Source organism: Dioscorea cayenensis, chromosome 6 (genome assembly GCF_009730915.1).
Source record: "Dioscorea cayenensis subsp. rotundata cultivar TDr96_F1 chromosome 6, TDr96_F1_v2_PseudoChromosome.rev07_lg8_w22 25.fasta, whole genome shotgun sequence".
Classification (NCBI taxonomy): Eukaryota; Viridiplantae; Streptophyta; class Magnoliopsida; order Dioscoreales; family Dioscoreaceae; genus Dioscorea; species Dioscorea cayenensis.
The window spans coordinates 21,491,786-21,516,402 of record NC_052476.1 but is presented as its reverse complement, the minus strand read 5'-3'; the positions used below and the strand labels follow the sequence as shown (position 1 = coordinate 21,516,402).

At 38.7% G+C, this 24,617-nt stretch overlaps 3 protein-coding genes and 2 pseudogenes across 3 annotated transcripts; 3 read left to right on the top strand and 2 right to left on the bottom strand.

Annotated features, from left to right (window-relative positions):
* The first annotated feature begins 9 nt into the window (after positions 1–9).
* LOC120263277 lies at positions 10–10,785 on the top strand (annotated as a pseudogene).
* Positions 5,110–7,348, bottom strand: LOC120263511. Its single transcript, XM_039271444.1, has 6 exons — positions 7,115–7,348; positions 6,045–6,965; positions 5,902–5,973; positions 5,770–5,832; positions 5,626–5,700; positions 5,110–5,545 (listed from the first exon to the last, which is right to left on the bottom strand). Exons 1-6 carry the CDS (start codon positions 7,259–7,261, stop codon positions 5,369–5,371), a joined length of 1,455 nt encoding a protein of 484 aa, XP_039127378.1. The 5' UTR covers positions 7,262–7,348; the 3' UTR covers positions 5,110–5,368.
* On the bottom strand, positions 10,626–12,719 carry LOC120263512 (annotated as a pseudogene).
* A 6,350-nt stretch (positions 12,720–19,069) lies between these two features.
* On the top strand, positions 19,070–20,020 carry LOC120263276. Its single transcript, XM_039271143.1, has one exon. It carries the CDS (start codon positions 19,070–19,072, stop codon positions 20,018–20,020), a length of 951 nt encoding a protein of 316 aa, XP_039127077.1.
* Positions 20,021–20,548: 528 nt separating this feature from the next.
* LOC120263275 (zinc finger MYM-type protein 1-like) lies at positions 20,549–23,916 on the top strand. The gene is made up of 7 exons (XM_039271142.1): positions 20,549–20,596; positions 20,829–20,885; positions 21,053–21,173; positions 21,762–22,306; positions 22,387–22,720; positions 22,971–23,239; positions 23,332–23,916. The coding sequence occupies exons 1-7, from the start codon at positions 20,549–20,551 to the stop codon at positions 23,914–23,916; spliced, it is 1,959 nt and encodes a 652-aa protein (XP_039127076.1).
* Positions 23,917–24,617: the final 701 nt, after the last annotated feature.

The window sequence follows — 24,617 nt, the reverse complement described above, 5'->3', positions numbered from 1 at the left end:
ACAAACACAATGGCAAACTCTACCAAAATGCCAAACAACATCATTCTTCTCCTCCTCCTCCTCTTCATATGTTTATCATCATCATTCACAACCTCATTTTTAGAGCATGTTTGTGATCCTGATCGGTATAAAAAGCTAAACTTGGAGATGAAGAACTTCCCTTTCTGTGACATTTCTCAACCTTATGCAGTCAGAGTTAAGTCTCTAGTGGACTCCATGACAATACTTGAGAGGGTGGCACAGCTCGGTAACAACGTAGATGGCGTTCCACGTCTCGCCCTCCTGAAATACAACTGGTGGTCAGAGGCTCTTCACGACGTCTCCGACATGGGTTGTGGCTCTCATTTTGATTCCCAAGTCCCCGGAGCCACCAGCTTTCCAACCCCTATCACTACCACCTCCTCTTTTAATGAAATCTTATGGAAAAACATCGGCCAGGTTCATTTTATATCATATGCTAAATACGTAATTTTTTTAATAAATTGACAACAAGTAATTTTTTTATTTTTTATTTGCATTATGCTTGAGAGATTTTGAACTCAAGACCTCGCAAAGAAGGAAATCACTCAGCTTTGCATATATTTTTAAATACGTAATTATTATATGTGCTTCTCATCTCATTATATATATATATATATATATATATATATATATATATATTTATATTGTTGTGAAGGCGATATCAACGGAAGCAAGGGCAATGTACAACTTAGATCATGCAGGGTTGACATTTTGGAGTCCGAATATTAATGTGGTAAGGTGTAATGTAATGTTTGTCTCTTTACCCTAAAAAACCGGATCTTGATGAGTGAATTATTGGCATGTGTTGTTTTGTTTAGTTTTAAGTGGGAGCAGCTCAAAGCTTGCTTGCTGATTGGCATCTTCAGGAGGCCGAAATTCTAGCTTTTTCTTCTCTTGAAGTTTGGAGTTGGAGGGAGATTCTCTTCACCGGCGGATCCTCGGAGAGATTAGAGGTAGGTGATTCTTGCTCGTGATTGAAGCTTGATGGAGAACATCATGCTTCTTGCTTGTTTGGAGTTCTTCTTGTATTGTTTGTTTAAGAGTTTAAGCTGCCTGGTGTTTTTTTAATTAACTAGATCTTTGCATGCTTGTTTGATTGTGGAGTTGGTTTAATTAGTGAGATTTCAGAATGTTTGGTTGAGTTTTATTAACAGCTTGAGTCTTGTGAATCTTGTGTGTCTCGTTTTGGTTAATGATAATTGTGTTCATCATCTAAGCTTAACCTATCCTCCTTGTAAGCATGAGAATTTGGTTTTATATGTAGGTTTGTAAGCATGAACATGTAAGCTTGCCCTCTTGATCTTATTGTTTAGTTATATACATTTATATAAATAGTTATAAGCTTGGTGTTTATAATCGTATAAATATGTATATTTATACTTTTGTAAACATGCATGGCCACCTGTAAACATGTTTTGTTTCTAGTATAATTACTTTACTATATTATTATTTTGTATCATCATGACATCTAGATTTAGCTTATGCAAACACCCATGTAAGCATGCTTTGTTCAGGGGATTTGTTAATTATATAGGTTTATATATATACATATATTTAATTATGCATACTTATCCTACAACTTTAGTATGTCTTTTGTGTGGTAGCAATTAAATATTAAAGCATGGATCTTCTTAAATCATTTATATTAGTTGTTATTCACATGTGTGTATATATTTATGTGCTTGATTGTTCTGACTTTGGCTGTGGAATCTTGGGAATTATTTATCCCTTGGTGATTAGAAAGTTTGTTGTTTAAATTCCTGTTATGTAAAGCTTGGGCAATAGTTAAGTTAGGCCCAACCCGAGAATTATTCCTGAGTGTAGTTTATTTTGTTGGGTTAGATTATTGTAGCGAGTCTTGTTCGCGGGACTTGGTGAACCCAACTCTGTAGCTCGGAGCCAGGTAGGCTCTCACACTGTATAATTGCGTATTTCTGGCAATAATTATTATTTAATTATTGCATTGTTTAATGATTTTATTTATTTGCGTGGTATTTATATTTATTTATTTATTTTCTTATTTGCATTATTTATTCAGTAATTCCTCTGTTTGTATTTCGTATTTTCTGCGGTTTTTAGTACATCTCCATTTCTAGCTCGCCCAGCTAGGAGGCCATGTGCACATGTTTTCTGTAGTAGCGCTACCCCACGATTGCGGTCGAAGATCCGGCTACGACTGTTGATATTCTGTTCTGTTCTGTTCTGCTCCGATTTCATAGTCGAAGATCCAACCTCGTGCTGTTGATTTCTGTTATTAGCCAGGGAGATGTATTTCTGCGTGTTTTTCATATTTTTGGATTATTCCAATATTCTGCGTATTTTCTATATTCTGTATGAAATATGAGCTATTATTCTGCAATATCTGCTATATCTGTTGTTTTCTGCGATCCTGCTGGGCCCTTGTGGCTCATACACTCTGTGTATTCTGTTTTCGCAGGAGAAGATCAAGTTTAGGACTGGGGGGTGTCAGAGAGTCGTATTGTCTGCGTTATCAGTATCTCTGTACTTCCCTTTTTTGTGAGTGTAAGGCTTGTACTTTGACTGTATTTGTATTTTTGCAAACTGTTGGATTGTATTTGTATTCTGTAGGGCTGCTAAAGCCCGTACTTGTAGTATTTCAGTTTTCAGTACCCTATTTGTGCTTTTGTGTTACTGTTCATATCTGCTTGTTAGGGTTGACTCTGACCAGGTCAAATCTGAGGCCTTGCACCCAGTGGGGCCTAGTCCCATTGGATGTGGCCGATCTGTCTGCGGGCCCGGCTGTGGGGCTGTGACGTGACATAAGGGATCCAAGATGGGGAAGGATACTTGAAACACCAGGTGAAGATCCCTACACAGTCGTTATGCAGTGAATTTTGTAAGAGGGATGCAAGATATGCCAGGGAATGAAACAAGTAAAGATCCAAACACAAGACGTCTCAGAGTCTCTGCATGTTGCAAGCATTATGCTGCTTATGATTTGGATTTTTGGTCAACTAATGGTAACCTTGTCGTTGACCGTTTCCACTTCAATTCTGATGTAAGTACATGCACGTTAATTATATTGCACTGCATGCATGCACGTATGCATGGATTGGTTGTTGTTGTTATATATATATATATATATATATATGATTCATTAGGTGACAGAGCAAGACATGGTGGAGACTTTTCAAAGGCCTTTTGAGGGTAAATATCCTGTAGCGTCACCAAACTATGGCCAAATATCAAAAGGGGTACCAACCTTTAATTCGTATCTTTTTTAGTACCATAATTTGATTTCGCTTCAACGGGAGGGTACCCGCTTATTTTTGGTGATAATTTTCTGATGTGGCGATTACAAAAGGGTTGCTTGCGCTTCCACGTCATCATCTGCACTGTCATAAACTGGTCCACGTGGTCGTTCCGGCGGCCACGTCAGAAAATTATCACCGGAAATAAGCGGGTACCCTCCCGTTGAAGCGAAATCAAATTATGATACTAAAAAAGATACGAATTAAAGGTTGGTATCCCTTTCGAAATTTGACCATAGTTTGGTGACGCTACAGGATATTTACCCGGCCTTTTGAAGTGTGTGTGAAAGAGGGGGATGTTAGTAGTGTCATGTGTTCTTATAACAATGTTAATGGAATCCCTGCTTGTGCTGATCCAAGGCTTATGAAAGGAACCTTTAGAGATGAATGGAATCTTCATGGGTATGCATGTTTTATCTTTATATGTTTAATCTATCTCTGATTATATATATTGATCATTTCATTTGAAAGGAACCTATAGATACATAGTGTCAGATTGTGATTCCATTGAGACAATGGTAGATGATCTTCAGTGGATGAATGATGAACCAGAAAATGCTGTTGCTCAAGTCATGAGAGCAGGTACATATGTTTGTGTGTTTTTATAATGAATTTCTTCCTTGATTTTTGTTTTAATTGATTGATTAATTCTGGTTAAATAATTGTTGATAAAAAGAACTGGACTTGGATCGCATGCATGACATACTATAAGAAATATCTTGGAAACACACTAGCCAAAGGGCTTATCAAAGAGAAGGGCATGGACAGAGCATTGATGAACAATTACATGATTTTGATGAGGCTTGGATACTTTGATAACTTTTCGGAGTTTGCAAACCTCGGTAAAGCAGATATATGTTCACAAGCAAACATCAATCTCACATTAAATGCGGCAAATCAAGGGATTGTTTTGTTGAAGAACAACAAAACTCAGAAATCGGGTTATTTTTTTAGTAGGGTACCTTATTATACCCGTGCTTCATTTTGAGCACTTTTTTTAATTCGTATCAAAATGAGCATTTGAATTTAATTTGCTTTCACAGGGAGGGCACTAATGCTATTCCGGTGATTAAATGCTTACGTGTCCATCAGAGATCTCACGTGGACTCCAAATTTCCACATCACTTGCACACGTGGAATGGCCACGTGGACAACTAATCCACCTCATCAAAAAACCGCTACGTCAGCCTTCTTCTCCCTTTTGACTTCTCTTTCTTCGCATTCAGAGAGAGAGCAGAGCTCCCCTTGTTTGCCCTAACTATCTCCTGTTGTCCACCTTCTTCTCCTCCTTGTTTGCTAAGGGAGAGCAGAGTACCCAGAGAAAGTAGACGGTGAGAAACCAGGGAAATAGACCACCTCCATAGCCCTCGCGAAGAGACCGAAGAGGCCCATGTATCTAGAGCCACTTGTTCATAATTTGGACCAAGCGATCTCCCCCTTCTTCTCCAAGAGAGCCTTTGATTTATCTCCCTCTTCTTATCATGTAAATGGACAAATAAAATTTGGACACAGAAAATATCATAATTGTGAAAGTTCTGCTAACAAATTTATCACGAAGTTTATCTACCATTATGAGGGTAATCATTTATAATTACAAAGTATAATCAATGGCTTAAACTTCAAGCGAATCACTGTGAAAGTCTGGACAAAGGTTAACCATTGGCATTGACAAAATTGGACAAAGTACCTGGCTATATGCAGGTATATGACATTTACATAATATGTGCAGTATATACAGATATATATTCAAACCAGTTATACATTACATTTGTTTTGGAGACAAGGAAATCAAGTGTGAGACACAATTATGGGAACAAACATTTATAATTCATTCATTTAGCTTGTTATAACAAAATTGCATGTGGCTCGAATACAACCTTAAAACATAATATCACCATGTCACAACAAAATTGCCATTAGGCTATGAGTACATCCTTAGAATATAATTACATGCTGTCATAACAAGAAATATCCAAGAGCAGCATCTTTTTTTCAAACATTCCCTTCATCACTGTAAGCAGTCTTGATAAGTTATGGAATCCATTGTTTCCTCTTTTTGGTTGCAAGATCTGAATTTACAGGATGTTTTTGACCTGTGTTTTTCTTTTGCAATGGTTCTGCAAGAGTCGTTCCACCAGTACTGGGTTAGCTTCAATTATGCCCTTCTTTCTTTGTCTCATTGTTTCAAGTTTTTTCCTTTCTGACCTCCTTTCTTCAGCATTGTGTGCATCCTGCTCTTGTGTAATAATACCCTATATTATTGAAGAACATAAATACTTAAGAAAAATGATGAGCAAGCAATATATTGTAATGCCTAATTTCAATCTAGTACCTGTAAAGGTTCCACTTGAACATTTTCAAATGTTGTAATTTTTTCACTGAATTGAGATTCAATTAGGTGATCAACCTGACAAGTTATGAGAAACCAAATTAAGATCCAACTTGTAAAATTAAATTGATCCAGCGAAAATCTTACCAATTGCAAATGATCCTCTAGAACTTGTGGATCTATTCCATCCATAGGGTCATGACAATTTACCTGCAAAGGACAATATAATTATTTGGACCTACTATACAAATATTCATTCATAGAATGTGATTAAATCACCTCATCCCGGGGCAGAGTTGTTGTTGAAGTCCCAGTTTGTCCTCCATTGTCATCATTGTTAGTATTAGTTCCCTGGAGAGGAATGCAAGTTGGATTTGAATAAAAAAACAAGAAGGAACCTATGTTTAATATAATTCAATTACCTGTTGTCCATGAAACCTTTTGTTATGTCCTGTAACTCCACATATGCTGCAAGTGATTTTCTTCCCTGTCTTGCTCACCTTTCCATTGCAAAAGCCAATTTTCTCAGTTGCATCTTTCCTTCTTAGCCTAACCTTCTGCCCCCTTTTTTTCATAACAACTTCAGGTGGTATCATAGGGCACTGAGGACTCTTTGGCCAGCAGGTTTTGTCTTGTGTAGGGTACAGGATATGGCTGTATATGTCTAGGAAGGTGGACACCTTATAACAGTCCTCTATGTAAGTCTCTGGCTTTTCATGGTTGTAATAAATTGCAGAAATGGCATGAGAACATGGCACTCCAGTTAATTCCCACCTTCTACAAGTGCATGTTTTTTCCTTTTTGTTCACCACAAATTGGCCATCATTGCATATAATTTGGTATTGGTCTCCCCCTGACCAAGTTGTATTATGAAAGTAAGTCATATTCTTTGCCTTTTCCAATTTTTTAACTATCTTAGGACAGAATATATTTCCTGATTTTTTCATTGAATCTCTCTTTCTCTGAATCCTGCACATTAGCTGTGTTCTAATGGTTTCATTTAATGTCACAATCCCTTTGGTTCTAGCACAAAGTATCAAACTATTAAAACACTCGCAGAGGTTATTTAAAAGCATATCACACTTGTAGATTGGTTTAAAGTGTGCCCTACTCCAATGTATGGGGGGTATTTTCCTCAAGAACTCATATGCATCGGGTGACATGGCATTCAAGGTTTCCATTTCTTTGTTAAAGGCAGGGATGTAGCTGGCCCTAGCACATTTCCATAGTTGGTCTTTTAAAGCTTTACCCTTGTAATTACTCCTAAAGTTGCAATGTATATGCCTGACACAGTATCTATGCTCTGAGTTGGGAAATAAATCTTCTAAGGCTGGTATTAAGCCCTATTAATGGATTTAATTTGGCAATCAGAAGACATACATAACAAATAGAAACAAAACAAAAAAATAGAAGAAAAAGAACAATATATTAGTCATTGGCATATTTGCAAAACATTGCATATGTCACTACATAAAGTGTTAGGAAATCTAACCTTTTGTCTATCACTCATAAAAGCAAATCCATGACCGTTATTAATTTCCAAATCTATTGCCAGTAGCTCTAGGAACCATCTCCAGTTATCGTAGTTTTCTTTATCCACCACAGCCCATGCTATAGGGATAGATGCAATCATTTGCATCTACTCCCACAGCTGAGAGCAGTTGTCCTCCAAATTGTCCCTTGAGCCAGCAACCATCTACAGAAATAATCGGCCTGCATCCTGCCATGAAACCTCGCCTCAATGGACCCAAGCAAAGGTACATACCTCGAAATATGCCTTCATTACACTTGAACATTACAGTGGAGCCTGGATTTGTCCGCAGGATTTCAAGCCTATAATCATATAAACTCTTGATCTGCTCACATTCATCACCATCCAATAGGCTGTATCATAAATTAAACAAAAAGATCATAAAAAAATCAAGATATCAAAAATGTTGTCTTACACAATAAAAAATAAATAACAGCCATTCATTCCACCAAAGTAATTGAAAAACATCTTAATAGAAGAGTTACAAATTTACTTTAACCTTTTTTTGCAATACTTTTTGCCCTCCAAGCCTTTAGTCTTGTAATGTTAACTTGCTGATTTTTCTTCACAGCTTGCATGATGCCTGCTACTAACCAGCCTGGATCTGCCCTGAATTGATCCAAATAATGCTCAGCAACCCATTTTGCACTAACATGCCTCACATTGTGATCCCTAGTGCACTCATGTTTGAGGATTCCAGATTTTATTTGTATAGTGTTGTGGTCTTTAATCATAAGAGCTGCCCATAAATAGAAAGGACATCCTTTCTTGCAAATAGCCTTGCACCTCTTCTTGTTACTGGGCCTAAAATTCATTACGTACCTATTCTTAATTCCATAGTTCCTAACAACCTCCTTGAATTCATTAAAACTGCTAAACTTCATTCCAATCTCAAAATGTGGGTCATTCATATCCAATTCAGCATGAAAATCTGAATACTTGGGCTTTTCTAGGCCATCTCCTTCTTCATCTGTCTCAGAACATGATTGCAACCCACCAGATCCATCACTATCAGAATCAGTTTCATTCATTGCATTATTTTGATCTTGAATACATTCCTCTGCAACCTGTCTATGACCCTCTGCACAATCATTGACCAATTCATCACTTTTGAAACTATATTCATAATCTTCCAACTCACTCCCATCATCATCAACTTCCTTTTGTTGTCCATGACTTGCCTCATCAGTATTTTCCCCCACTGCTTGAACCTGCGCACCATCTATATTTTCATCACCTTGCTCACCATCATCATTATCTCTTGTAACTAACTTAGAAACCTTAGCAAATACATTAACTACCCTTTTGTCACTAACATTTGCAGCCAAGTCCAAAGCATCTCCATCATTGATTATCTCTCTCATACTGACATGACAATCTCCACACTCCAACCACCAAAATGTAGTCCCGTCTACTTCCACATTCATCTCCTTTGCCATATTTAAAATCTCTAATCTTGAAATCCTATCATGACAACAATAATCATCAAAACCAGCAAACTCCCGGCCATCGTATTTGTGTGCTTCACCGTATGTATAATACAATTTAATTGTGAAATAGTCACTACTAGGTGCTGAAAAAAAAAGCCCAAATTGTGAAATAGTTACTACCATGTGCTGAAAAAAACCTAAAAAACCCAAGTGCTGAAAAGATTTTGTTATTAGATCACAAACCATAGAGACAGAATCCTTAGACTTCAACATATAAAAAACTTAATAAACTATAAACTATTCAATTGGAAAAACCTAAAACTAGTGTAGATGCAAAATTGGAACAAAAATAATGCAATGTATTACAGTAAATTGGCGCTTCTGCGTTGGGTGGCCTTATCACCCACTCAACTTCCATGCCTTCCTGATCAAACGCTCTGAATATGGGCCTCTTCAGTCGCTTGGCAAGCGCTCTGGAGGTGGTATGTTTCCCTGGTTTCTCACTGTCTACTTTCTATTGGAACTCTGCTCTTTCTTGGGAAACAAGGAGGAGAAGAAGGTGGACGACAGGAGATAGTTAGGGCAAACAAGGGGAGCTCTCTCTCTGTGAAAACAAAGAAGGAGAAGAAATCGAAGGAGAGAAGAAGGGGCTTGGCCTGACGTGGCGGTTTTTTGATGAGGTGGATTAGTTGTCCACGTGGCCATTCCACATGCGCAAGTGATGTGGAAATTTGGAGTCCACGTGAGATCTCCGGTGGACACGTAAGCATTTAATCACCGGAATAGCATTAGTGCCCTCTCTGTGAAAGCAAATTAAATTCAAATGCTCATTTTGATACGAATTAAAAAAAAGTGCTCAAAATGAAGCACGGGCATAATAAGGTACCCTACTAAAAAAATAACCCCTCAGAAATCCTTTCTGCCTTTAGATCCTGCACAATTCAAAGGCAAGACGATTGCCGCCGTTGGTCCTCATGCTAACGCCACGAAAGTCATGATCGGAAATTATGCAGGTATACATTCATTTCATATATTTATATCGTCATTCGAATCAGTTAAAGAAAAAAAATTACTGACACAATGTTACTCTGAATTACTGAAGGTGTACCATGCCGATACGTATCATCAATAGATGGAATAGCAAATACGCAAATGTCCAATACCAAATGGGGTGTGCAGATGTGATGTGCAAGAATGAGAGGCTAATATGGCCAGCAGTAAGAGCTGCAAGAAGTGCAGATGCCACTGTAATTGTAGTAGGACTAGATCTTGCAGTAGAAGCAAAAGGCTTGGACAGGGAAAATATGTAACTCCCCGGATATCAGCTTCAACTCAAGTTGCAAATGTTGCCCGTGGCCCGGTGGTTGTTGTCGTCTTATCCACCAGGCCAGTTAACATCCTTTCCCTGCAACAAAATCCAGACATTGATTCAATCCTCTGGGCTGGTTATCCTGGTCAAGAAGGTGGCCAAGCCATTGCTGATGTTATCTTTGGACAATACAATCCTGGTTAATAACAATACTAACTCATTAATTTACATATAAGTTTAGAGTTTGAATAGTTATTAATATTTGACAGATTGAATGTTCAGCTGGAAGATTGCCAATGACATGGTATCCACCAGAGTATGTATGGCAGCTGCCAATGAGTTCAATGCAATTCAGGCCAATTCAGAGTTTAGGATATCCAGGATGGACATATAAGTTTTACAGTGGTCCTAGTATCTATCCATTTGGATATGGATTGAGCTACACTGAGTTTCAGTATACGGTAGTGAATTCAACCAAGTCAATTGAGAAACAACTGGGGACAATCCAGCATTGCTACACACTAGAGTACACTAAATCAGGGCCAGCACCACTACCTTACAATGCAGCCATTGTTGATGATCTTCAATGTGTGAATGGAGACCTGAACATCGTCGTCAATGTGAAGAATACAGGCCAAATAGATGAAGATAATGTGGTAATGGTTTACTCACAGGCTCCGGCAGGGATTGCCGGAGTTCCGATCAAGAAGGTTGTAGGGTTTCAGAAGGTGTCTGTTAAAGCAGATCAGACACAGACAGTGACATTCTCAATGAACTCATGTGAGAGTCTGAGCATCGTGACGGGCTCAGCATATGTTGCACTGCCGGCGGGGAAGCACACAATCATCGTGGCACTGATGGGTCTGCTGACACTGTCATCAGGACCCCCTTGAATGTTAATATCAATAAGCAGGGTTCATAGTTTTGGTGTCTTATAGTTTAGGTTCATTCATTCAAACTAGTTATGTAATAAGATAGACTCTCAGATTTGTTTAGATGATAATCCTAAAGTTTTGATTCATTCTGAATAGACAAAACATTGCATGAACATAATGATAATAATTTCAGGTGGCTGAAGAGACTTCAAGACAAATTCTGAATATTTAAGATTTGTAAACATAATTTTTACAGCAGAATTTGATGTTTTAGTTTTTCTCCAATATCATATGCTTATAGAATAAATACTTACATCCATAGACAATCTGGTAAGTGAAAAGATCATCCAAATGTTTTCTCACTGCTGTAACACATGTAAAGAAATCCATCTTCATCCTTGTACAATTCATAGACCGTGTCCATTAGGCTTGCTGTAAAATGAAATCAAAATCAAAAGATGTACAAAACACTAAATAAGAATGATGGGAATTAAAGTAAGCATGGCAAAATGAACCTGTTTGGGGTAAGGAGTTCTTGATGAATACAAATAAAGCTTTGCCAGGAGTAAGACGCAGTCTGCCGCTTAGAATGTGAATGAACTGCACTATGGACATGTCTCTCAGAACAAGGAATGAAGGAATCTGAAAAAAAAAAAATACATAAATGACAAACATGACAAGAAAAAACAAAAAACCGAAAAAGCAGGACAACAGTATGTAGCATACAACATGTTTGACTAAGTAATCGATCAACAATTTGACAACTTTGTGTTTGGCCATATGAATAAAGCTATTTGCCTCATTCATGAGGTTTGCATAATTTATTTCAGCCAGCAATCAAAATCCTTCCTTGACATCATCCATCAAGATCAAATTCCACTCTCCAGAATAAAATAGAGAGTAGCAAGCCTTTTCCTTTCACACTTTACTGTCATATTCGACAATGTACACACCAGAGACATCTTGTAAGCTAAATTATTTAGAACAAATGACAAATCTCTCAGCCAAACTCATTAGAAACTCAATCCAAAATGAAGCCATAAGACACTCATTTACAGCAATTTGAACAATTCAAAAGTGTCATTTGGGGTGATCAAGGATGCCTACTTTTTAGTTCATAAATCAAGGTAGCATAACAAACAAAATAGTTATATCAACCAATAAACTGACATACTTTCTTCCAGAACACATATGAATTATTTGATTGTAATACAGCCTGATTAGAACTAGAATAACTTACTTTTTGTTTTCCATCTGAGGTAGGTCACATCTAGAATACCTTTCCGCAATTACCTGCATTCAGTAAAACATAATTCAAAATCATTCGGGCCATCTAAAATCACATCAACATTTAACATTGATCACTCAAAACTAAATTGCAGTTTAGGAAATAGCATATAACAGGCTAATCCAAGATGATATCCATCATAACAAATATTTTGGGCTAAACATTGTCAATTCGTTTTAATCCCATCCGGATCATCAAGATTACTTTTTTCACAAATTTTGACTCACAGAATTAACTAAATCTCTCAGTTTTTGCAAACTATCAAGGAACCCAAGAGAAGAACCACTGCATAGCAATGTACCAAAAAAATTTCTCAATCACGATGGAACGAATAATAATTCCGAAAGGAAAGAAAGGGCACAAATAATCAACGGCGCATACCGGGACACAATCAGGATACTTGGCAACGATATCCCTCGATTCTGCAAGCCGCTCCTCTGCAAGAGACCCAAATTGAGCAATTGAAACACCAGAAAATAAAATATAAAGAAAAAAAAAAAAGACAAATTCAGCTGGGGAATCGAGAAGAAACAACGAACCAAAGGAGAATTCGTCCTTGAAAGGCATGATCTGCTTCATTGAATCCGAGAAAGAGAGGGAGAGAAGAGATTCTAGGGTTTCGAATCAGAGAAAAGGGATGAGGATTAACATGCGATGCTTGGAAAACTACATATTATATACAAAAATGACGGAAAAGAAAACTCTTTTTACGTTTTAACCCTTTCGTACTAATTAATATTACAATAAAACCGCTCCACGTTAAATTAAGTGTCCAGGACGCAAGCGGATGCGGATTATTTACTCGACTTTATCCGTTAGCCCGATAAGACCTTGACCAAATGTTTATTATTAATTTAAATACTTCTAGATAGTTACTTACGTTTCCTTGTGGGCCGGTGGGAGAAGGGGGCTTGTCCGAACCTATTCAAGTGTATGGGCTAGGTTTTGATGGGGAGGCAGCCCAAGGCTCAGCGGCCCAAGGTTCGGCGGGTGATTCAAGACTTTTACTAGAGGGAGTGGATGTTTTGGATGGTAAAGCAAAACCTACGTCTGTTCATCCGGCGGGTCTCCAGTGGAAATTCCTTGCTAATGTCTGGGTTCTAGCTCCAATTATAGTTCACAAGGATCTTGTTAAGGAAGCGGGGATGGGAGTTTCTCATGCCATTGAGACAGAGGATCAGGAAGAAGAATATGCCTCGGATGACTCTATTTATGAGTTTGAAAGATCGATCAGGGAGTTATTGTCAGGGTTAAAGGAGGGGAATTCATCGCCTTCTAATGAAGTACCAAAAGTGGTTAGGAAGAGCGAGCGTCACAAGAAGCCGTCGTCCAGATGGAATGAGGAGGCAGGATACGTGGCAGAGCCTCCTAGATCGACCAAGAAGAAAGTCTTGCGTGATGATCCCTCAGAAGGTGCGCCTTCTGAGCCACTTCTTATTTCTGATTGGTACAATGTTCAAATTGCTAGCTACTGTAATTCTTGTGGTATTTCTTTTGATGGTTCTGCTTTACATCTGGATGAATGCATTGATTATATTCGTAAAGTAGAAAAGATCCGTACATTGGCATGTGTTGTCTCCAATTTGGAGCAGGCGGAGACCTCGTTAGAGGTCCACGATAACTAGATAGTTGTTAATGAATATTATATCCTGGAATATTATGGGTCTGGGTAGACCTGCAAAACGCTTTCTAGTGAAGGACTTTTTTAATCTCCATTTTGCGGATGTGTGCTGTTTATAAGAGTCCAAACTAGATGATATTACGGGAACCAAGTGGAGGGAGATTAGAGGTCCGCACTTAAACCAATTTGTCTTCCTCCCTTCGGTTGGGTCTTCTGAGGGCATTATTATTGATTGGAACAGTGTGGTGCTTTCTGGCACTGTGGTTAGGAAAAGAGCTTACTGTTTAACCGTCAATTTTTGTACTAAGAAGGACAACCTCACTTGGTGGTGTACCTCAGTCTATGGGTCGTGCGTGCGGAATCTTAAACGTTTTTTCTAGGATGAGATTAAGGGTTGCTGTGGTGACCCGGATGTGCCTTGGGTGATTTGTGGTGACTTCAATGTTATGTTCTCGCTGGAGGACAAATGAGGCAGAAACCCGAACTTAGCGGACATTCGTGACGCTAATACCCTATTGCATGACCTTCGGCTTCATGAACCCCCGGCGATGGGGCAAAGGTTTACATGGAATAATGGGTAAGAGAACCCTATTTGGGTTAAGTTGGATAGGTTTATCGTTAATAGGGTGTGCATTGACTATTTTCCAAGGATCATTCAAAATTGTCTCCCGAGACTGGGCTCGGACCATGTTCCAATCAGACTGGAGGTGGGGATGCATTGTGCCAAACCCAGATTGTTCCACTTTGAGAATGTTTGGATTACGGTGGAAGGTTTTTCGGAGCTGGTGGCTGGGTGGTGGGCGGATGTCAATCCCCAAGGTTGCGGTGCTTTTGTTTTGGCAAAAAAAACTGGCGTGGCTCAGGGATCAGATCTGTAGATGGTCTAAAGTGAGTTTTGGTTCCATCAAACTTCGGAAACTATCGCTGTTACATAACTTAGAGTTGATTGATGTCATCAAAGAATCTAGGTGCCTTAGCTCGGAGGAGATTTCTCAGGAGAGTAGATTGAGGAGAGTTTAGCGGTAATCCATTGACAAGAGGAGGTTTATTGGAAGCAGAGGTCCTGGTTACAGTGGTTACATGACTTAGAGTTGATTGATGTCATCAAAGAATCTCTTGAAGAATAAAACCTTGGTGGACCTATCCTCTCTTGAACGACCTTTTACTCCGGAGGAAGTAAAAAGGGCGGTTTTTAACTTAGGAAGTGATAAAGCCCCAGGGCCAGATGGGTTTCCTATGTCTTTCTTTAAATTGTCTTTCTTTAAATTTTACTGGGAGATTGTTAAAGGGGAGATCTTGCAACTCTGTGAGGATTTCCATGCTGGAAAGGCGAACTTAGAACGAATTAATTGGGCTTGCATTGCTCTAATCCCTAAGGTCTTGAGCCCGCCCAAACCGAGGGGATTATCGACCCATTAGCCTAATTAATTCCTCCTTGAAAATCCTCAGCAAGATTTTGGCCTCAAGACTTAGCACGGTGATGGACTCCCTGGTGGATCACGCGCAATCTGCTTTTCTGAAAGGGAGGTGTATTCTGGATAATATTGCTATGACGAAAGAGACAATTTTTCAACATTCACAAAAGAAGACTGAATAGCCACATTCTCAAGGTGGACTTCGCTAAAGCTTTTGATTAGGTTGATTGGGACTTCTTGTTGGAGCTCTTGAATGTGAGAGGTTTTAGTCCCAAATGGTTAGGGTGGATATCCTCGATCCTCTGCTCTTCAAAAGCTTCTATTTTAATCAATGGATCTCCTAGTGGATATGTGAGGTATCAACGAGGGTTGCGACAGGGGGACCCTTTGTCACCGTTGCTCTTCGTGCTTGCCTCAGATGTGTTGTGTACTATGTTTGACAATGCACTGGAATCAAAAATCATGTTGGGGGTGCCATTGGGCAAGCAAGACATTGTTTGCAACCTGCATTACACGGATGATCTTCTGGTGTTGACGGTGGGGGATGCGGAAGATCTTAGGGTGATCAAGCTGATTCTCCTGGTCTTTGAAGGGATCTCTGGATTGGAAACTAATTTTTCCAAAACATGCCTTTTTACTACGAATATGCATCAACTTCCTCTTGTGAGTGAGGCTAAAACGATTAACTGTGAGGTGGGTCTTCTCCCAGTGACCTACCTTGGTATCCCTGTTTTGGGCAGAAGGCCTCGTAAACAAGATTGGGAGAGCTTGATTGCCAAAGTCAGAGGCCGTTTGTCTATATGGAAAGCTTCTTACATCTCTATTGGTGGTCGGCTCACCCTTGTTAACTCGGTGCTATCGGCGATTCCGACGTACTGGATGTCTCTGCTTCGGCTACAAAAGTGGGTGATCAAAGAAATTGATAGGATTAGAAGAGATTTTCTTGGGACTGGACCTGGCATTGACCATCTTGGTTGTCGTCTGGTGGCTTGGAAGAATATTTGTCACGCAAAGGAGCAAGGTGGTTGGGGTATATTGGATTTGTCATCTTTTAATCTGGCCTTGCTGGGGAAATGGAGATGGAAGGTTCTATCTGATTTGCACTGGGGAGGAGTGAAGATTCTTCGTTTTAACTATAATGTTCCAACTTGGGACTTGTTTAGGGTTCCGATTAGGAAAGTCTCCTTTTTTTGGTCAAGTGTTTCCCATTGTCTTCCTGCTTTTAGAGGATGTGTTGTGGTTCAGGTCAAAGATGGGTCAGAGACGCTCTTCTGGAAAGACAGATGGTTCAATGGACTTGCGCCAATGTACATCTGGCCAGAAGAATTTCTTGCGTCTCCTAGGCCTAATGGGACGGTTCGTGAGCTGGCTTTGTTACTTGAGAGTCAACTGTTCGTAAATTATCAGGGGGTTGAACATCTTTTCTCTAGCCTAAATGGGGCGACGAGGGGTGATAAGGATCTAAAGGTTTGGGGATTGACGGCCAATGGGTCCTTCTCTGTCAAGTCTTTCTACTGCCTTCTGAATGAGGGAGGACTACGGTGCCCCTTTTGCTACCTCCTTCTGGAAAGGTCCTTGCCCAAGGAAGGTCCACATATTTAACTAGCTTGCTTGGAAGAACAAGATCCTCTCCCTGGAAAACCTTGCCAGGCGTAGATCTAATAGGCTACCGACAGACACATGTGTATTATGCCATTCTGATATTGAATCAGTAGACCATCTTTTCTTAAAGTGCCAGTTTTCTCGGGAGGTCTGGGCGTACTTTAGTAGGTTCCTTATGTTACATGCGCTTCCCCTGTCGATGGCTCTATTATGGAGAGACTGGAGAGCTGCCTTACAGCCTGTGGTTAGGGTGTTTGGGGATTGGGTTGTTAAAGCTTTTGTGTGGTCTATTTGGCTTACGCGAAATGATTATATCTTTGCTGATAAATGTGACAATCCCCTTGTTGTCATCTTGAAGACTGCTCATTTGATGTTATCTTGGTTCTCTGCAGCTCCCGAAGGTTTGAAAGAGAAGCTTGCTGACCCTATCTCCTCTATAAGGCGCAGCTTAGAGTTTGTTGGACCTCGCTTTGTAGGGGTGGAGGTCACCCCCATGCTTGAGGTAGATCAGGTCGTCGGTGAGGAGTAGTTGTGGTGTTCTGTTTTGGGCCAGGAGGAGACCCGTTGTTCCTCCTTTTTTTTTTCTTTCGCTTTTGTTTCCACAGCTAGTAGAAGGGTAGTTGTACTTTTGGTTCTCTTATTTTAATGCATGTGGTTTATCCACCTTTTCAAAAAAAAAAATATTTCTACTTGTTATATAAAACTATATAATATAGCAAGACAAACAATATTATAAAACTATATAATATATCAAGACAAATATAGAGCAAAGATAAAGTAGTGGAAGTTCTTTTTCTCGTTCTGATTATCTTTCATTCATTTGGTACACACACACACATATAGCATTTAAATTAGAAATTGAATGAATCTTTGGCAAATAAAAAACCAAGAGTCAAGAGGAGTTGAGAGAAACATAATAGACATTCATTTTAAATGTTTTATAACACTACTAATATTTTCCCCCTTTTCTATGTATTAAAACATGGTCATCGATTCATTATATATATAAATGATAAAATAGATAAATTACGATATATATATATATATGAAATAAGAAACAAGGATGCCAGTAAAGTTTTTTTTTAATCAACTTTTTCCAAAAAAAAAATGAAGTTTTTTTATCTAATTTTTGTTTATAAATTACTAGTAGTGCTAAATAAAAAATTTTTAATTTATTTATCTACAATAAAATTACTTACAAATTATTCAAAAATTAAAGTGTGATAACTAATATTCAGAACGCAATGGGAGATATTTTCAGATTTAAACTAAAATTGTGTATAAAGATGTTATATCAAGGCCAAAATGCATTTATGAAGATAATATATATATATATATATATATAATATATATTCCAAAGATTAAAATAGAAATTTGACAAATTGATTTTGTTTGTAGTTTTTTCAAAGATGATAGATAATTATTTTCTAATGCAATCTCTAGTGAAATAGATTGTTACTTAAATATTGAATACACAAACTCATAGTCAAATTAGTACGGTCGTAGTATTGATCCCACGTCTCAGTTCCATTTTATATCCCAGGGAAGCGAGTTAGTGGAATCACCACTCGTGAAGTAATGAGCCTAAGCCTGCTCCCAAGGAGTGGTGATCCGAGACGTGGTATCATCTGATCCGCATATCTTTTAATCAACAGTAAATTTTTTTATATTAAAATATTATCAAGGGTAATTAGGTCCTTCTCCTTCCCTTTTGATCATCTTGTCATTATTCTTCTCCTTCTCTTTCTCCTTGATAACAGCGAAGTTCCACTACGTTCCTCTCGGCCTCGTGGCGGCGCAAGCCTCCTCGCTGAGAAACACCTCGGATATGACTTCACTCTTTTGGTTTGGGCACCCCTACGGCTCTCACTGGTGTAACCTACGTCACATATCCACTTGCCAACTCTTTTCCACTAATCTCCTCTGTCAGCTAATAATCCAGATGAGATGGAAGCCTGGAAGGTAAGGGGTTATCCTTAATAAGTTATAAGTTATGGAATATTAAAAGCCATGACGTTATAGAATATGAAGTGGAAGAGTCATGAGGTTACGAAGTTGAAGAGTCATGACTTACTTAATAACAATAAATGTAGGAGTTCTTAGAATGCTAAGAGTCTTTTATAAGGTCTATATAGGCTATCATGGATGAGTTTATGTAATAAGAAAAAAGAAAATAAGAAGTGAATAAGAAAAGCTACAATGCAATAGACAAGATTGTCCCAATAAGCTTTCTTTGTCTTCCTTTGTCTTTCTTCTTCTTCAATGGGTGTTGCAAACACTGTGAGTGCCTGGGCCTGAGATCTCGGGGTGAGGTCAATAGCCAACAGTTGGTATCAGAGCTACTATTACATGCCCAAATATTTCCAGTTTGAAGAGATGGCGATCACTACTCAGCAAGCAATGAAAGACGGTGTAGAACCACTACATTACCTGATGCTTACGTCCACAAATTATTCCACTTGGGCGATCAAGTTGGAAGCAAACATGGAGACCTTGGGAGTCTGGGAAGCCATCGAGCCCTCTGCTGGAGTGGCAGTGGATATAAGGAAGGACAAGATGGCACGGGCATGCATCTTTCAATCCGTACCCGAGGATGTGCTGCTGCTACAAATCGCTAAGAAGAAGACTGCGAAGGAAGCGTGGGATAGTCTGAAAACTCGGTATCTTGGTGTTGATCGAGTAAAGAAGGCAAGAGCACAAACGCTGAAGAGCAAGTTTGAGGCTTTGAGGATGAGGGAGAACGAATCCATTGATGAGTTTGCTAGGAAGATCAGTGGTTTGGCAAACAAGTTCAGTAAACTTGGAGCTGCCATAAAGGATGCCACTCTTGTCAAGAAGTTGTTCGATTCTGTTCGGAACAAGTACCTACAGGTTGTTGCCTCACTCGAGCAACTACTCGATGTGGAAGCTATGCCGTTTAAGGAGGCAATCGGCCGGTTGAAGGCATATGAAGAACGCATACGCAAAAGTGATGGCTGTGGTGAGAACCTTTTGCACACTCATGTAGAGTGGATTGCACATATGAAGAAAGACAGTGGGGAGCTGTCAAAGAATGGTACTAGCAGCCTTGAGAGGCATGGGCAAGGAAGAGGACGCGACAGGGGCCAAGGCCATGGCAAAGGTGGGCGTGGTAGTTTCAACACTCGTCGCCATTTCAGAACAGGTAGTATTGGGAGCAAAAGCAGGGATAAGAGCCACATAAAGTACTTCAACTGTGATAAGATGGGGCATTATGCCAATGAGTGCTGGAGCCAGTGGCGGCGCCGGGGTGTGGCGAGGAGGGATATTCGCCACACCCTCTGCCAGAAAAAAAAACCTGAGGATTGAGTTGTGCAGCAGACGGGGTCTGATAATCACTATATAGCATCTAGACTTCATGAGAAACAAGTCTCTTATTCACATCAAAATGAAATTCTCTCTCTACAAACTAGGAAAATTCGACAAAGAGAGCTATCTCATAAAAAACTTGAGAAAAACTCAGGAAGAACAATAAAACACATAAAAAACATTAACTAACTGTTCTCTAACTTTATATTAAACAAAATTTGATTACCAAAAAGAAACTAAAAAAGGCTGAGTCATTACTCCACGCATCTGCACCAGACCAGCTCCACCGCTCTTCATCCATCCACTTGCCTTGCCTCGAACTAAAGCTATCCATCCATGATGATTTAATCTCAGCCGTCCATGCTTCTCTTCATTCTCTTTTCAATAGCTGCCTTGAACTAATGCCATTCCACTTGATCAAATTCATCATAGCCTTTGATTGATTCCCGGTCATAACTCAACGAACAAAATGACCATTTAAACACCTGAAAAGACCGTATTACCCTTCTAATCAAAACTAAAGACACCATGACAGCAGCAGTAACTGCAACTCAGCTTCTCTTCATCAATTCATCTGTAAATTCACTTCTGCTTCAATCACAGCTGATAGTCATGTAGAGTCACGAGTGGTAGGCTAGCAGCAGCATATGCATGGCACCATTCATTGCTACTTTGTGATGGTTTAGCTTATAGGATAATTAATGAACTATTTTTTTTCCTCCATATCTATCTATTGATGGAAAGAAGTTATGCTATAAATAAGGCTAATTACTAATTGGATTTATGTTATGTGGTCCATGTGGATCAGTCATCACCAACTGGTGCTGGCATAGCACATCACATGTTTGTAGAAATGCCTCATAGGGTCAGTCATATGAGACTCATCACTAACTGGTACTGGTATAGCACATGTTTGTAGAAATGCCTCATAGGGTCAGTTATATCACATGTGAGCTATTAGCCTATTAGGCTATTACCACTTTGTAATTGTAGTAACTTGTCTCCTTATATTTTGTACTCATGCATTATTAGAATGAAAGGCAACCATTTAGAGATTTGGCATTGACTCATTATGTTTGTTTTTCAGAAAAATCTCATCTCCTGGATTTGATATCAAGATTTGGCTTTGCACATAGAAAGATTGGCCATATTGGTAAGTGTTTGTTTAATTGTTTTTTTTTTTAAAATTCCATCACCAGATATGTTGTTTTTGATTTTTTGACTTCTAGTTTTTCATGTAATATTTTGTCAATTGACTTCACCATCAGATTCTTGGAGGTTTTACATCTGTTTGCATGCTTATGATTTTTTATTTGTTTATTTAAATGCATTGATTGTAAATTGTTATTGTTATTAATAGGAATTATAAAAATGAAAAAGTATTTCATGCCAATAAACCCGAGTCCTTTATCAACTCCCAAACCATCAATAACGAATAATAAAACTCCTATTGACCAAGCTAGTGGAAAAAGACCTCATGTAGAGGTAGAAGTTTCCGATAATGATATAGTTAGTGATCTGGGCTTGAGAAATCCAATTGATAGCTTTCCCTTAGAGATGAGGGATACATTGAGAAGGAGATACTTAGCTAAAGGGCCTTGTCAACTAGTTGGGCATCAATTTCCTCAAACTAATAAAAGGAGGTTTCTCCCTAATTGGTTTAAAAGATTTGCTTGGCTAGAGTATAGCGTTTCCAAAGATAAAGCATTTTGTTTATATTGCTACTTGTTTCCCAATAAAGGCAATAATGGCAATAAAGGTGGCGGCAATGCTTTTACGGAAGTTGGGTATAGTAATTGGAAAAATGGCATGCAAAATTTTATTGCTCATGGAGGAGGTCCGGAAAGCCCACACACATTTGCAAGAATTAAGGTTGAGCAATACCAAAACCAAAGGGAGAACATTGATTTTTTTTTTTCTTCAAAGAATGTTGCTAATGATGATGAGTATCGTGTTCGGTTGCCAACAGTTGTAAGAGTAGCTCGATATCTTTTGGGTGAAGGATTGGCTTTTCGAGGACACAATGAGTCACCAAAATCAATGCACCGAGGCCATTTTCTTGAACTTTTAAATTGGTTTTGTAAGTATAATGAAGAAGCAAACAAAGTGATGCTATCAAATGCTCCTAAAAACAATCAATTGACTTCATCTACCATTCAAAGGCATATAATTGAAGCTTGTGGAAAGGAAACTAGAAAAGTCATTTTGAATGAGATCGGAGACAAGTTCTTTTCTCTTTTGCTTGATGAGGCCCGAGATAGTTCTATGAAAGAGCAAATGGCTGTGGTTTGAGATTTGTGAATGATGTAGGAGAAATTGTTGAACACTTTGTTGGAGTGGTTCATGTAATCGAGACTTCTGCACAGTGTTTAAAGAATGTTGTTGATGAATTCTTTGCTATAAATGGGTTGTCACTGTCAAGACTTAGAGGTCAAGGTTATGATGGAGCTTCTAATATGCGTGGCGAGTTCAATGGATTGAAAGCACTCATTCTAAATGAAAACAAGCATGCACATTATATTCATTGTTTTGCTCGCCAACTCCAGTTAGTTGTTGTGTCTGCTGCAGAGGAAAATCATGATGTGAGTCAATTCCTTGATTACGTTTCTATGATTGTGAATATGGTTGGAAGTTCATGTAAAAGGCATGATGCTCCTCGGCAAGCACACCATGATAAAGTTGTGCAAAAACTACAAAGTGGTGAGATTTCAAAAGGGCAAGGTCAAAATCAAGAAATAAGCTTTGCTCGACCAAGTGCTACTCGTTAGGGTTCTCACTATAAAACATTACTCCGGCTATTTGATATGTGGGATTCATTGGAAGAGGTGCTTTTTGCAATACAACAAGATGGTGAGATAAGGAAAAAATCGAGGCACTGCTAGGGGTTTGTTGGATAAAATGGGTTCTTTTGAGTTTGTATTTCTGGGAAAGTTAATGTTGTATATTTTAGGAGTGACAGATCCTTTATCAAAGATTCTACAAGCCAAAGATCAAAGCATAGCCACTACTGTTCGTATGGTTGAAGCATTGAAATGCAAGTTACATGCATATAGAGAAAATGGTTGGGAAAATTTGTTGAAGGAAACCACTGAATTTTGTCTAAAGAATAAAATTAAAGTACCAAGCATGGATGAAATTATCGAAAGCCGTCGTATTACACTTGTTGATGGAGAACCAATGACTTATATTCATCATTTCCGTGTGGAAATCTTTGCAACGGTATTTCATTCTATTTTCATTTTCTTATAATTGATAAATATGTATGTTATTGGTTTTTATACTTGAAATGAATTGTGTTTTAAATATGGTAGGTAATTGATGAGGTTGTTGAAGAATTGAACAATCGTTTCAATGATGCAAACACTAATTTGCTTAAGGGTGTATTGAGTCTTGATCCTTCCAACAATTTTGCTCCTTTTGATCATCATGAAATACTCCATCTTGCTAGATTATACTCTGAAGATCTCTCTACTGCTGAGCTAGCTGAGCTTCACTACCAACTTGAACTCTACATTGATGCTATAAGAGGGGATCCAGATTTCTATAATCTTGTTGATGTTGGAGCTCTTACAATAAAGATGGTGAAGCATAAATATCATATTTGTTTTCCTTTGGTGTATCGACTCATTGAGCTAGCATTGGTGTTACCAGTTGCCACAGCTACTGTTGAGAGATGTTTTTCAGCAATGAATGTTGTGAAGACCAATTTGCGCAACCGACTTGCAGATGAACTACTGTCAGATTGTTTGGTGTGTTACATTGAGAAAAAAATATTCATTAGCATTGATGAAGAAACAATTATGCAACGGTTTCAAAAGTTGGCATCTCGCAAAAACTATTTGAAACCTCTCAAAGGTTCTGGTGCTTGGAGTACTACATTGGTTAGGAAAAATTAGTTGTTATTCATGTACTTGTGTATAATAATGAAGTTTTCTTGAATTAATTTGACTTTCTTGTTATTTAATGGATCAATTAACTTTTGATATGTTTTTTATGTATTTATGTTTCATGTTTGTATGTCAATTTTTTTTGACCGGTTGGAATGTTTATTCGGCGGTTAGAAATTTTTTTTCCGTCAACTTTTGCCCCACCCTCTGACGAGTCCTGGCACCGCCACTGGCCAGAGTTGTCATTGCCGAGCAGCGCCTGCCACAATTCCCACAAGCTGGTATAGATTATAGAGCACCTCTCCCCAGCTTCCTGAATAGTGCCCAATGCAGTAGTAAGAGCAGTGAGTTCCATCCCGATTCTCGCATCCAAGCTTGTTGGCCCAACCCCTATGGAAAAGATCTTTGCATTAGTATCAATACTAAAGAAATCAAAGCCACCCTTACCTGACGCAGCATTCCAAGCTGTGGCCACGAACACCCCCAAGGTACCAAGAGTGGGATGGTTATGAAAGAAAAAACTCATCAGCTTATGGCTTGATCTATGCGGTCTGAAATCAATAAAGTGATTGATAGCATTCCTTGCAATCTGGGTCATATTAGGCTGCTTGGACTGAAAAATGAGCTCACAGCGACTCTTCCAAATACTCCAAATAGTGGCAACAAGCAAAGAGGCAGTTGTTTTGGAATTCCTTCCCTGCTTAAAATCA

Coding starts and splice junctions, on each gene's coding strand:
- LOC120263276 (XM_039271143.1), top strand. CDS start 19,070: ATGGCGATCACTACTCAGCAAGCAATGAAAGACGGTGTAGAACCACTA.
- LOC120263275 (XM_039271142.1), top strand. CDS start 20,549: ATGACAGCAGCAGTAACTGCAACTCAGCTTCTCTTCATCAATTCATCT. Junction 21,174..21,761: donor TAGAAAGATTGGCCATATTG/GTAAGTGTTTGT, acceptor TTCCCAATAAAG/GCAATAATGGCAATAAAGGT. Junction 22,721..22,970: donor TGTGCAAAAACTACAAAGTG/GTGAGATTTCAA, acceptor TGTATATTTTAG/GAGTGACAGATCCTTTATCA.
- LOC120263511 (XM_039271444.1), bottom strand. CDS start 7,261: ATGCAAATGATTGCATCTATCCCTATAGCATGGGCTGTGGTGGATAAA. Junction 6,966..7,114: donor TTATGAGTGATAGACAAAAG/GTTAGATTTCCT, acceptor ATCCATTAATAG/GGCTTAATACCAGCCTTAGA. Junction 5,701..5,769: donor TAGAGGATCATTTGCAATTG/GTAAGATTTTCG, acceptor ATAACTTGTCAG/GTTGATCACCTAATTGAATC.